At 41.5% G+C, this 14,665-nt stretch overlaps 1 protein-coding gene across 1 annotated transcript in view; it reads left to right on the top strand.

Moving 5' to 3' along the window:
- Positions 1–14,665, top strand: part of LOC109298975 (CUB and sushi domain-containing protein 3-like) — a 290,449-nt gene that overhangs the window by 198,997 nt on the left and 76,787 nt on the right. The window contains exons 27-29 of the mRNA XM_019519415.1: positions 4,821–4,994; positions 10,715–10,897; positions 14,160–14,336. Of these exons, the coding sequence (XP_019374960.1) occupies positions 4,821–4,994; positions 10,715–10,897; positions 14,160–14,336 (534 nt within the window). The remainder of the gene's footprint in view (positions 1–4,820; positions 4,995–10,714; positions 10,898–14,159; positions 14,337–14,665) is intronic.

The following is a 14,665-nucleotide window of genomic DNA, read 5'->3' as shown; positions in this document are numbered from 1 at the left end:
CCCCCTCCCTCAGGAATGCAGCCAGCTCCAGTTCCCTAAAGAGACAGGCTGAGGGTGTGGTCCCCTGTGTGCTGGGCCCATCCTAATTGAATGGTCACAGCACAGAGATTTAAATCACAGTGTCACAGGGCAGAGATTTTTGGGGAGAAACCAAGGTGGCTTTCTGCCACAGGCTTGTCATACTTACCTAGATATTCCCCAACTGGGTGCCCAGTCACTTCATGCACTTGGCATTTCAGTCTCGCTGCTGATTGGAGCTGTGCATGAGTCCTGAAGCAGTATCTACATGGCAGAATTGTTGTGCCCAGCAGTGACACACTCAAATACTTAGGCCTCCTCCAGATGGACTGCAGAAGCCATGTGACATTTCAGGTGGATATCTGTTGGCACTGGATTTGAACTGAGCCCCTATACCTTTGGTCTGGGTGAGCACAACCCTCAAACTGACCATGACCTTTCCATTCAATAATAGGCAAATTTATTTATTATTATATGACCTGACCTGACCAATCTGTATCAAGGTTATAAAGGGAGAGCAGCCCCAGCTGAACTGAGTTCCTTCTAACCACCACAGTTGTAGTTCAACATGCACTTCTCAGTGTAGCCACCCTACATGTTTGTAAATTGCTTTCTTAGATGTTAATGTTAGTTTGGAATTAGGATAAATGTCCACTGGCAAATTTTTGATGTGCTTCTCAAGATTATTTGTCTTTTACTTAAGACATGGAGGGTCAATCTGCACCAGCTTAGAGGCTGTCCAAATCATTTTCTAGTTTTATGAAGGTGAATTATGACAGGTAGTTTAGATCCTGAATATCAGTTTAGGATGAACACTTCTACCACTCCCTTCACTGGAATTGCTTGTGTTATATAGTTAGCAATGGGAATTATATCCAATAGTTTAATACCCATTAAACTATTTTAATCATAATAGATGTGCCTCCATAGGAAAAGAGCACTTTGTACGTTTTTCTCTTAGAACTTCATTTTTTCAGTGAGATAGGAGGGGAATTTATCTAATAGGAATTGACTGGCAATAATAATGGTAACATCCTTTTTATCACAATGTTTAAGTGCTATAACTAGGTAATTCTTTCCCCCTTATTCTTCTTCCTTTGTGCTGTATTCCTTAAAGCTATTCCAAGCTGTCTGTCTTAATACAGAATCAGCTTTATACAGCTATAAAAAGGCACCATGCAGTTAAGTGATAGAAAAGGACCAGCTACCATAACTAACTGAGAGAGGCAGAGAAGAAGTGATTGATAAAATTGGCAGTGAGGAGAGGGAAAAGAAGGAACGTAAGAAATATCTAACATAAACAAACCTGAGGAAATTCTCACTTAAGATTATTTGCTAAATTGGAATTAGAGTTTGGAAGCTTTAGAGGCAATTTAAAGGGCATAGATAACAGAACTAATGCAATTTTCAAAGGAAGCCAGTAGGAACCAGGCAGGGGCTGATCTAGAGGAGTTGCAATGGCATAGATGCACCCCTCTTTGATTTCTGCTATATTCAGCAGCTGCACTAAGGGAGCCTGATGTATCTGGCACAATGTCAGGCTGGGCTAGAAGGGGAAAAGCAAGCTGATAAAATGAGTGGAGGGAGGAGGTGGAGGGGCAGATGGAGGGATTTAAAGTGGGTAGGGTAAGCCCAGCAGATAGAGGGATTTAAAGGGGGTGGGGAGCCCAGCAGGGCTCTTGGGGTCTGGGGCACATGCTGCTCCAGGGATAAGTCCCATCCCCTCTAGTCCCCCCTCTCCTTTATGTGGCCAGCACTGCTGTGGCAATGAGGGACCAAATTACCACTCTGAAGCCAGCAGGGAATGGGTTAAGCAGCCAGAAAGTCCTGAACCATGCTTTTCAGCGTGCAGCTCTTCAGTGTGCATGATCAGCTGTGCTCTACACCCAACCCCTTGCAGCTGTACAAAGAACATAGCAGCAAAAGCTCTGGCTTGCCTTTAAAGACAACACTTTAAGAAGTCTCAGAACCATATCCCCATTGCCCTCTTCACTACACTCTTGCAGTGCTTGTTGCAGTTCCACACGTTATAGCCCTTAGTCATCTGCCCATTCACTATTCATGTAACGAGGCAAGGATTTTTTGTGATACCATTTACTGGACCAGATGTACATTGGAAGAGCTGTTGGACAAACTTTTGGGCCTTTCCTCAAGTCACCTTTTCCGACAGCCCTTTAAACTATACAGCTTGTTCCAATAAACTTTTATACATGAACATGCCAGTAAAATTATATTTGTTTTTGCTTTGATCTTAAACTGAATAAAATAACTTTAGGCCCTTAGTGTACCTAGGTCCCTAGTTTATTAGTAGAGTGTCTGGTATCTTTTTAATTGGAGAAAAACATATTATGTTTTGTACAATGATGAACCACATCGTCTGCCCCTGGCTTTTCAAAATCCTACATCCACGTATAGAACCATGAATTTCAGAGTTAAGGTAAGTTGTAAAGGATACTCAAGCATATGAACATAAATAGTTTAGAGACTGACATGAGCTACCTGCTTCCAGAGTATTGTCTCAGGAGAAAGGAAAACCAGAAACTCTGACACAACCCTAAATATTCATAATAAATAGCTTTATCTGATCACTAGTCACATAATCAAAATGCCTCATACTTATTTATGATCCTGTTTGGACCTTTCATATACAGTTAACAAAAGAGAATCATTTTATAGATATGTGATTAAATAAATATATTAATAGCAGTTTCATTTATCTGCATCAAGGGCTGGATGCACGACGCTAAGCATTTTAGCCTTTATCTAGAAATACAGGTATGTAAAAGCTTAACTTCCAGCTCTTTAAAGTAGTCAAAGGAATCAATGGGCTATTCAAGTGCTAAAAGCTAATCATATGCTTAAATGCTTTGCTGTATTGGAACAGGAGTGCGCAGTAGCTTGCAGAATGGAACCCATGCTAACTATTATACACGTCATTAAACACAGACTTATGTACTTACAAGTGCAAGACTCCAAGACAGAGATCCTTAAATTATAGCACTTATAGCAAGCAAATATTAGTGAGTGTTCAATCATCACCCTTTGCATCAGTCATGCACCGTGTATAAACTCTGTTATATACAACTTCAGCATTAAGTCCTTTCAGAGTCTTCTTCAAACCTGCTAAGTCCACAGCTGTGTACTGAAGACTTCTCTTTAAACTATTAAGATAGAAATGATGCACAGGACAAATGAAGTGACAGGTTCCCTGAATCTGTGTAGTGGTTATTCCAGCATTTGATTTCAATTGAAGACTTCATAAGATGCTTAGAAAAATGTCTTTGAATCAACGTATCTCACCAAGCAGAAATGTAGAAGGGAACATGCAAGCTTAGAATTGTTGTGGGAATAAAGTGAAGTTAGCTTTGGTGGCTTAGTTGTACACTTTCACACTTGTGTATATTTTCTTTTCTTTTATACTTAACCCTTATTCTAGGTTTCTACTGTTGTTGCTGCTTTCTTTACAAGTACATAGTCATGTATGTTGTAGGCATATACTTGAAATCCTAACAAAGGCCCACATTCTCAGCCCCACCAACTCAGCCACTAGAAAATATAAGAATAATTAAACCTTTTTTGAAAATGTTCTCTTTTTCAAAATCCCAATAGCCTTTTTCATTTCTTTTCAGCACTACAGGGAAGACCATTATTTTCTTGACATACATTATCCATATGGATAAAGTTTGCCATAATGATGCATAAGGCCTTTTATCTTTTTACGTCAGTCTTATTGAATAGCTGCCTGCTATGCTAAACTACATAAGTTGCCCATGACTTTCTTAAAACTTGTCAGTGTATACCAGGTTGCTAAAACTAGTAATGGTTGCATCAAGATTTAAAATGCAGTTCTTGCATTATAACCATGTAGTTAATGTTCCTAGACAGATTTTGGCCAATTTCCTTAAGAGCTTCTCACAAGAATTTTCTACATGCGTAAAAGAAAAAGCAACAGGAAATTAAGACTGATTATTTTCAAATCGTTTCTTTGTTGTTATGAGTGCAAATGCATCATGTTAAAGAGACCTTCTTTTCTACACTGTTTAAAATAGAGGTCTTTACTAGTATTGAATATGAAGTTGAGTTTTGATGGGGTTTCAGTCTGCAACCCACACAGTTAAGCACATACCACAAAATAAAACTGGTTTCAGCTTTATTATAATGTTGAAAAATAAGCTGAAATGAGAAGTGACAGTGTTAATTTGCTTTATGGTGGCTCATGGGAGTTTTCCTTGTACTTCTGTGAGTTTAGGAATATGTAGCATGTCCTTGCTTTTCTGGGCAGCTAATGCACCCTACCTGGAAGTTAGATCTTGACAATATTTTGTTTTGTTTTGTTGTTGATAAACAATGTATTTATCAAAACATACCAACTCACGTGTATGACTATAGAGGCTACTCACTGGTTATGGTTTTTGTTCATGTGACAGAAAATGTGTCGTTTAGCCCAGGATGTATGGGCAAAAATTCTCACTGCCTTACTTCTAGGTCCTAGAAAGAGCAACATCAGGGCACCTTGAGCAAAGATTTGTTGGTCAGTGAGTGTGTACTGTATGTCAGGCACATTTGTTCTTTAGTGGAACAGCAGTCCTGGCAGAAAGCTCACTTCCATCAAAACAGAATGTCCTTAATCTAAGGAATATCTGTGTGTGTGTGTGTGTGTGTGTGTGTGTGTAATATCTGGTTATTTGTCTATTTTGTATGCTTCGTAAAAAAAAAATATATAAAATATGATAATACTGTAAGTGCTAAAAGTTTATCAGTGATAATAATATTTCTTTATCTCCAATAATTATGCATTGTAGTGATTGACTGTGGCCATCCTGGCATTCCTCCTAACGCGGTCCTGTCTGGAGATAAGTATACCTTTGGATCTACTGTTCATTATACATGCACAGGAAGACGGTCACTAGTAGGCCAGTCATCTCGGACATGTCAACTAAATGGACATTGGAGTGCGTCACTGCCTCATTGCTCAGGTACTACTTTTGTGTCACGTGATGTGGTCTTGAAATGATTAAACTTTCACAAGTTTTTTGCAGGAGCCTGATTATTTATCTAAATGGCAGAGGTAATAAAATAACTAAACTATTGCATTCACAAGAGAAAATTGAATGAGAAAATTGAACTTCCTCAAAAAGGTTCAGTATGAAGTGAAAGTACTTTGTCCATAGAATGGGACAACTGCCTAGTTGGCCTTGAACATAGAATTTTAATCCATGCCAATCTGTGATAAGGATACTGGTTTCCATGGAAAGACCTCCCACATTGTTACTCCCTTAAGATAATGAATTCAAACTTATTTAGCTTCCAAAGTACTTGAGCAGTGGTGTAACTGGTGGCAAGAAGATGTTAGGGGCAATTTTCTCAGAAGCTGCTCATTTAAAATGGCAAACTGGAAGTCACCAGTTTCACTTTGCCCTAAGTACCTGGCCATGACCCTACACTGTTGAACTTGGGATTTGATACTACAGTCCTTGGGTACATCCAGACAAGCATGGATAGTTTGTTTCCCCAGTGACAAGTGGTGGCACACCTTGCACCACTACTACGTGTCCCTAGGGAATGCCTGTGCTACATGTGCTATGGCTCACATCAGGTTATCCTGGATGAGGTAGGGGAGGCTGGGACCAGCAACTGTGCTTGTCCCAAAAGATTTACCCGGGGGCCTCCCAGTGCTTCAGCTGTAGCGGGAAGCCTAGCCAGCAGCCAGAGCATGGCTCCAGCTGGCCAGGCTCCAGTTCTGGGTGGTGCATGCTGCTGCCATGTGCACTGCCTTGCTTTTTCTCAGAATGGGGTTTTTGAACCCAGGAGATCCCGGGGTCAAACTGCATGCCCCCTCCCCCCATGTGCTATAAGTTAGCAGCCCAGGGAACACCTGCATGCACAGTGTGTGGCTCCACAGACAGGTCTGCAGTACCACATACCGTATGTCTGTGCTTGTCTGCATGCAGCTCTTGAGTCTAAACTACACATCACACCTACCCTATTGATATAGCCTCAAGTGCCATGACTTGTTTCAAGGATGCAATGTTGTTTGGTTTTGTTTGATAATCAGTATGTTATTTTATGGGGCATCAAACCACAAAATTGTTGTGTTCATTTTAAACCCCCAAAACTTCAGGAGTATCCTAATCCAAGATTTTGGTTTGGAACAGGATAGCTATCAAGGCTACTTAAAATACACAGCTCTGTGCCACTCGCTGATCAGTGGTTTGAGGTTCAAGGACATTTCTGATCTTGGCAGAGTTGTATTGTATTTAACTACATGACAAGAGTATGGTTTCCTTGCTGTTAACATGATGCTTTCAGAGCATAGGTGTACAAAGTTCAATATTTTTCAGTTGGCGTATTTTCAGATATGTATTACTTTAATAATAAGTATTCAGCTATTTTAACATTCAGGAAATAGGAAGAAGCCAGGACCACATTGTCTCCTGAGTAATTCCTACACAGAAATCAGGGCTAGAAAGTAACTGCGCGTGCCAGTATGACACTGCTGTCATCATGGTTTTCTGCCAAAACTGTAGTTGTCTTTACAGCATGGCTTTTTAATATCCTTTCCTTTCTCCTATAATTTATCAGTTTAGAATATTTAAACTGTTAACTACTCATGTCAGGGACACTACTTCTGAATATGCGTTTGTACAGCATGTAATACAGGAAGGACTCAGTGTTAGTTAGTATTAAACTAATAGAAATAAAAAAAATTACATTTAACATTTTTAGTGTAGATCCTGCTGTTAAAATTCCAAAAAGACAGAAGAGTTTCCTTAGATACTGATCCTCCCTCACTTAAGAAACATCACATTTTTGCTAGGAATAAAGATACATGTTGTTACCCCATCCATTAGAATTAAATGAGAAATTAGCCAAAATGAACGATCAACATTTATGTTGTATGTAATGACAGGTTTATGGAAGCCTGCTTAATCCTGCTCTCACTGAAATCATTGGGAGAGTTGGTACAGATTTCAGTGGGATATGACTCAGTGTTTTTTTATAGTTTATAATATCTAAAATGATGAACCGGAAAGGACAATTAAGTGTAAAATAATATGATTCCAACATTTGAAATATGATTAGATTCAAACATTATTTTAAAACTTATATATATGGTTCTTGTTCTTTCTTTAAACCCTGTATTGCATGGGATATATATTCCGTACTCCCAACTTTGAATTGAGGTGTAGAGTGCCAATCCACAAAGCCTAAAGCTATTAAATATACAAACATTGGTGCAGCTAGAAATTTCCCCACACCTTAGTAAACACAAAGCTATCTGTGATGTGGATATTGCATTTGTTCAAAAGGCTTAGGCTAAAAAATAATACAAACAAATAAATATATAAGTTCTTTTTCTAAAAACAATTATGTTTATGTATAACAAGTGCACAGATCCCATCAGTGCCTACAGTAAAATGAAACCAGCTTTTTATAAGACAGAAATTGATATTGTTCTGTTTTGTCATTGTGAGGTTTGCAGTGGGTTACACATTAAATATGCAATGATTACAGCTGGCCTTTTTACTATACTGGATGAAAAAAAAATTCTACATCAAAATACTCCTCCCTTTGCCTCCCTTCAACTCAGGCTGGGCAAACCCCATCCCACAGCTTCCTCCTCTCCCTTTTTCCCCTTCCCATCCTGCAGACAGCACCAGAGCTGAGAGTGGGGTGCAAGGCTATGGGAGAGAAACATGCAGAAAGGCAGCTCTTCCTGTATCAGCTCCAAAGTGCAGCTCAATCCTCCACCCCTCTGACCCAACCATGAATGTCTGTTGGTTTGGTGGAGGCAGGCGTTCCTCTAACTCATGGCGCTTTCTCTGAAGTGCCATGAGTTAGTGCTAGGAGCTTCATATCTGCCAGTGCCCTTCAGTAAATGATGTGGATTTCAATAACTCTGGGGTGCTCGCCACATGGCAGGGGCTGCAGTAGGCTGGGGCAGAGCCCAGCAGGGAAGGAAACCAAGTGAAGCCCCCCCAGATCTCATTCTAAGGGGGAAGGTGTGTTGTGGAGCACCTTTGGGTGTACTCGCCACTTGAGGGCTTTCACAGGCTCCAAGGGGAGCCTGCTTTGGAGGACCAGCAGGAGAAAACTCCCCCAGGTACCATTTTAAGGGGGGAGGTGTGTGGCAGGGCATTGTTAGTGCCTGCCACTTTTAGACCTAGGCCAAGCAGCCAGCAAGTGCCTGATTTTAGTTTCAGGGCTGCCTATATAAACAGGGCAGTTCACTGCTGGCAGGGGAGGCAGTGACATCGCCTGGCTGCAAGACCACTGATATCATCCTGGAGGTAAGGGAGGAGCTGTAGGGGATAGCTAGGTGGCTCCTGGTCCTGGGCATGATCTAAAACTGCACCCTGCCAGGAGTGGGTGACTTGGTGGGGCTCTCAGTGGCGCGGGAGCCCCCAGGAAATGCCAGGCCAGTCATCACACTGGTGAAAGGCAGGTAGGGGCACCTTAACCCTAGCTCTCACCCTTGGGTGGGTTTGCATAACATCAGAGGTAGTTGGGGCCAGGCATGACTGCAGCCACCTGAGCCCTGTGGGGTACAAGACCCTGAGGAGGGAGAGCGGTAAAAGGCTGGAGCCCTGAGTGAAGGGGGGCAGAATGTAGAGAGCACAATGACATGCTGCTCCAGGGGGGGAGTGAGAGGCCCTGTGAGACCCTGGAACACCAATCATGGTGTAAGTCACCCCAGCTCCCACAACTGGGTGGGTCACCTGTTAGTAGGGCCAGAAGGCAGACCCCCTGAGAGAGAGTGGAGCTAGAGGCTCAGAGGCCTGAGCTAGAATACTCTCAACTGGTCAATGCTGGGGCCAGGACCAGAATGGTCCAAAGGGCCAGGGGCCCACCGCGAGAGATGCCCAGAGCTGAGGGCCTGGGGTTCCAACTGGCCTTGGAGGTGAGGCAAGGGCCTGTGTGGCCAAAGGTCCCGGGGGGACCACGCCTGAGAGGGGAAATGGTTTCAGGGAGCTAGACAGCTAGAGTGAAGGTGGGATAGGCTGTCGGAATGGAGGGATCTTACAGGGGTCCTGATTGGAGGATTCTGGAGCCCAGCGTGGGGCTGGTGAGATAACAGCTAGATACCATCTGTGAGGCATGGGCTGTGGTGTAGGGGAGGTACGGCACCACAGATAGCGCCCCCAGGTATTGGGGCAAGAATGAGCAGCCTCCCGCCTTAATGAACATCTTAATTAAATAAGAACAAGGTGTGGCAGGTGAGTCAGGTGGGTGGCGTGCCCAAAGGCAAGTGAGGAACCTAGCACTGTGGCTAGGCGGGGAGCCCCACTTTGCCACAAACCCCAATAAAAATGGAGAGTCAAATATTCTCCTAGTTTAACTGTCATGTCATTAGTGGATTTAGGCCATGAAATATTCTGTACAGCTGTTGGGAGAGGAGATGATCAGTAAGTAAACCAAGAAAAGCATTTAAGTTGAATCCTTATAAAAGACAAAAAAGAGATTGCTTTCTATAATATTACTGAGTTGATACCAGTTATTGTATGGGTAGTCATTAATATGGCATTTTTGCTAGTCCATTTTAATATACCATCAAAATGGATGGTGATTAACTTATCTTGGATTTAAGAGTGATCATTCCTCAATAGGTTTAACAAATACATTTATGTTTGTCTGTGGTAACAACAATGGAGTAGACTGGATCACATGATAGACTTAATTTACAAAAGAAAACATTTAACTCATACTTTAGTATGACAAAAAAACTTGCATTTGCATTAAACTTACTATTGCAAAGGGTGCTGCTTAAGACCAGGTGGGAACAATACCCATTGTACCAGGCACTGTACAGACAGAGAATAATAGGTAGTACCTACCCTAAACACCTTATAATTGAAATAGACAAGACAGACAAAAGTGGGTGATATAATCAAACTAACAATCCAGGCAACTTAAACTTGGCCATTAAAAACAGAGCTTCAGCTGCAATAAGATTTTATTCATAATATTGTCTTTTAGGTCAAAGTGATTTGTTAATGCTGCTATAAACTATGGACAATCATTGGGCCACCTGGAGTTAAGACTATGTTAGTGACTTCAGCACCAACTAAAAATGAAACACAGTAGGGATAGTGTCACCACTCCAGTGACAGCATTAAAATATGAAGTTTTTACTGAAGTCTCATTAGGCAATATATACAAATGGAAGCAAATAAATAGGGATTTACTCTTTGGCTATGAACAGACATTACACACAAACCAGTTTAAGTGATTAGAAACTGGTTTAAACCTGTAACAAAACAGATGTACAGTGCACATAAACCAGTTTGAACATGTCTGAAATCGGTTTGAGACAAATCTGGTTGAATGTAGTATTAGACTTAACTGATTTGGGTCAAACCATTTTATGTAATGTCTGCCCCAGACCCCTTGCTGGTTTAAGTTAAACAGACTCCCTCAGCATCCCAACATGCTCTCTGGGTTGGGTAGGGCTCCCTTCTGTACAGCAGAGCTGACCCCTCCCCTCTGCTCCCTCGCTGGAGCTCAGCAGAGACTGCAGGCATCTGCCTGGCTTCCCCCTGCATCCCTCCTCCACTCCCACTTTCTGCTAAGCAGGGATTATTCCCCTGCCCGCTGTGCCTTACACAGACACCTCTCAGCATTTCCAATAAAATATAGTAGCATAGTACAATCAAATGTTATATTCACGCTAATCTCTTTGTGCCATAAATTCTAGGTGACACATCTGGTTCTTGTGGGGATCCAGGAATCCCAGGACATGGTTCTAGAGAAGACAGTGATTTTAAAATTAAAAGTACTGTACGCTTCAGCTGTGATATTGGCTATATCCTGCATGGTTCAGAAGAAAGAACATGCTTACCAAATGGAACATGGACAGGAAGACAGCCTGAGTGCAAAGGTAAATCAAAAAATAAATTTGTATTTACATTCACTTTAAAATATACACATTAATGTACATGAAAAGTGATCCTGGCACCTAAGCATCTTATTCTCAGGACAGGTAGTGGAGATGTCTTTTTCTTGTTAGCTTACTAATGCACCTCTTCTTTGACTTGGAGAGAGAGCTAGCATTGAGTCTGTACCTAATTTTTAATAGTTCTTGATTCTTGCCATTTCTGCTAAAGTTCTAAGAATACAAATTTCATATCACAGATTTTGTGATGTGGGCATTTGTCCAGAAGGTATTGGACTGACCCAATCTTTTCATGTATGGCAGTAAACAACTATAGGCAAGACAGTCAGCTAGGCAAGGTGATTTCCAGCCTTCTGAATGATCAGAGTATGTACAGGTGTGACATTTAGATTGATATAACCAGGGTTAGATTGATCTAAATGCCCAATCATGCAGGCATTTAGAGGGCTTACATTACCCAAAAAATTGTGCATCCAATCTAAGCCAACTCACCTCAATCTAACTTAGGTTGAGAAAGGGTTAACCCACTCTCCAGAATGCCTGCACGTGCTTGCAGTGCAGCCCTAGGGCTGGGAAAGTCTAGCTGCTTGTCCCAGTCCTTGGGTTGTGCTACTCCCACCCTCGGACCGTAACTGGGCTATTTTTACCTCTCCAGCCCTCCTTCCCCATGGATCTACCAACACTCCCCCCAGCCTCCCTGCAGACCTGCCAGCGCACATTACAACCACCAATTCCTCCCTCCCCCCCACCACCCATGGTCCTGCTACTTCCCTCAATCCCATCCACCCCTCTCCTCACACTACATTATTTATATTGGGCTCCCCATGTAGCTCCTGCAAGTGACAAATGGCTGTTTGTGCCATTCCCAGTCTATGTTCAGGTGAGAATAAAGCCATCCAAACATAAACTGGGTACAACAATCTGCTGTACACTCCCTCAGGTTTTTTTTCATTCCTACTTTGATATTTGTGCTTTTCTACTTAAAAATAGACAACCAGAATCAAGCTTTTTTAAAATTACTTTGTCTACTGAAAAAATGTTTTCCTACTTCATTTCTTCTCTAATTACTAAGAGTTCCATTAGAAAGAGCTCTCTTTGGAGAAATGACATTTTCACTGTTTTGCTTTAAACTTTTGTCATAAATGATTAGCCCACTAATTCTATTTATTAATGCATTTTACTTACTATTAGTTTTCACCAAAAAAAAAAAAAGCTGAAACCAGTTATTTCAAAAAAGGAATATAGAGTTGTGGAGCAAGATGTATTACCATAAAAACAAGATCTAACAGGATATTTATGAGAAACCAGTTGTTACCTAAATTACCTTGATTTCACAAATAGGAAATAATTCCCAACAGACCTTTTTTGAGAGAAAAGCTTTCTGAATAGCAGAAGACAATTTAGAAGTTTCTTCTTTTACTTCTCACTTTACCACTATGGATTGCTTTGTCAGTAGAAGATAGTAATCTCTAAACGAGGCTACTTATTTCATAAACTTACTTTAATGTCTTTTTGGCCAGGCAGTTGCTATCTGAGTTATAAACTTTATATGAACACTATTAGCCAATCTGACCTTCCAGTCTTTATTTGTTGATCATTTCTGCTATAAATCTGATTCAACATCTGTTATTTAAATCTCCAGATATTTCAAATATGCTGTAAACCACTTAGCCTGGAAATCCTCTTGGAGGTATGCACATAACACATCTTAGCACTAATCATATATATTATAAAACTCTATTAAAAGGATACTATTTAGGTTGCAAAAACAAATATTCTAAAGTTAGGAAACATCAGATTTGAGGTCCTGTGGGAAAAGGCTGAAATTGAACATCTAGGTAGACTGTATTATCACTCATGGACACGTTTGCTGTTAAATTTGTATAGATTCATAGATTCATAAAAGAAGGGTCAGAAGGGACCTTGTAGATCATCAAGTCCGATCTCCTGCCCTGGACAGGAGAGAAAACTGGGCTCAAATGACCCCAGCCAGGTAGACATCAAACCTCCTCTTAAAGACCCCCAGGGTAGGAGCGATTACCTCTTCCCTTGGAAGTTGGTTCCAGATCCTAGCTGCCCTGACTGTGAAGTAGTGTCTTCAGATGTCTAGTCTAAACCTACTCTCTAACATTTGTGGCCGTTAGTCCTTGTTACCCTGGGGGGTGCTAGGGGGAACAGGGTCTCTCCCAAAACCTGCTGGTCCCCTCTGATGAGTTTATAGATGGCCACCAGGTCCCCCCTCAGCCTTCTGTTGTGAAGGCTGAACAGGTTAAGGTCCCGTAGCCTCTCTTCATAGGGTCTGCCCTGCTCTCTGTGGATCATGCAAGTGGCCCTCCTCTGGAGCCTCTCAATGCTGTCCACATCCCTCCTGAAGTGCAGTGCCCAGAACTGGATGCACTACGCCAGCTGTGGCCTGACCAGTGTCACATAGAGGGGGAGGATCACCTCCTTGGTCCTGCTTGAGATGCATCTGTGGATGCACGACAAGGTACGGTTAGCCCTACTGACTGTGATCTCGCATTGTCGGCCCAAATTCATCTTGGAGTCAATAATGACTCCAACATCTCTTTCTGCCACCGTGCTCTCAAGAAGGGAGTTTCCCAGCATATAAGTGTGCTGCTGGTTCCCACTGCCCAAGTGCAGCACCCTGCACTTGTCCATATTGAAACCCATCCTATTTTCATTAGCCCACCTCTGTAACCTGTCCAGGTCCTGCTTTAATCTGTCCTTCCCTTCTAGCATGCCCACCTCACCCCAAATCTTGGTATCATCAGCAAATTTAAACAGGCTGCTTTTCACCCTGTCGTCCAAGTCACTAATAAAAAAATTGAACAGTGCGGGCCTGAAGACTGAGCCCTGGGGGACTCCACTGCCCACTTCCATCCAGGTTGAAAAAGACCCATCCACCACTACCCTCTTAGTATGACCCTTCAGCCAATTTGCAATCCATCTGGCTTTATATCTGATACTTTCTAATTTTGAGTACTTTTCTGTCTGTAACCTACATGTTGTTCTTTTAATAGACAGTTTTAATATCACTTTCAACATTCGTGCCCTGGAAGGAAAAAGATGACAACCCTCCCTCATGCCTTACCAGCAAGAATTGAAACCTAGACCTTCAGCACAGTTTTCTATCACATGAACTTTGCTGGTAGTAAAGGCATTGGACTGGTTCCTTTTTCACTACTCCTTGTAAAAATTTTTATCTTCGTTGCATTTCATATACATTTAACATTTTCTTTTATAGCTGTGCAATGCGGTAACCCAGGAACAACTGCTAATGGGAAAGTGTTTCGTATAGATGGCACAACATTTTCTAATTCAGTAATTTATTCCTGCATGGAAGGCTACATACTTTCTGGATCTTCTGTAAGGCAGTGTACTGCCAATGGAACATGGTCAGGATCCTTGCCAAATTGCACAAGTAAGTTTTATCTTCAGTTAGTATTTATTGAGTTTAAGATATGCAAAAGTTTTCTGGTTTTTGTTGTTGTTTTTTATTATTATTATTCTTTACTCTTAGAAAATCCAATAATGTAAACTTTAGGCAGTATGTGCCAATGAACAAAATTATTCAGGTCAGTTTACTATGCAAAACATCATAACATCTGGATAAGTCTCCAAAGTCTCAGTGTTGTACAGGCAGTCCTCAGACTTATTACACAAATTGGTTCCTGAAAACTGCGTCTTAAGTAGAAACTTTGCAACTTAAAAACAATTTTCTCATGAGAAATAATGTTATAAATAGGGGAT

The sequence above is a fragment of the Gavialis gangeticus genome, unplaced genomic scaffold (assembly GCF_001723915.1).
Source record: "Gavialis gangeticus isolate Ggan-Ray unplaced genomic scaffold, GavGan_comp1, whole genome shotgun sequence".
Lineage (NCBI taxonomy): Eukaryota > Metazoa > Chordata > Crocodylia > Gavialidae > Gavialis > Gavialis gangeticus.
This window is presented reverse-complemented; position numbering and strand designations above follow the sequence as displayed.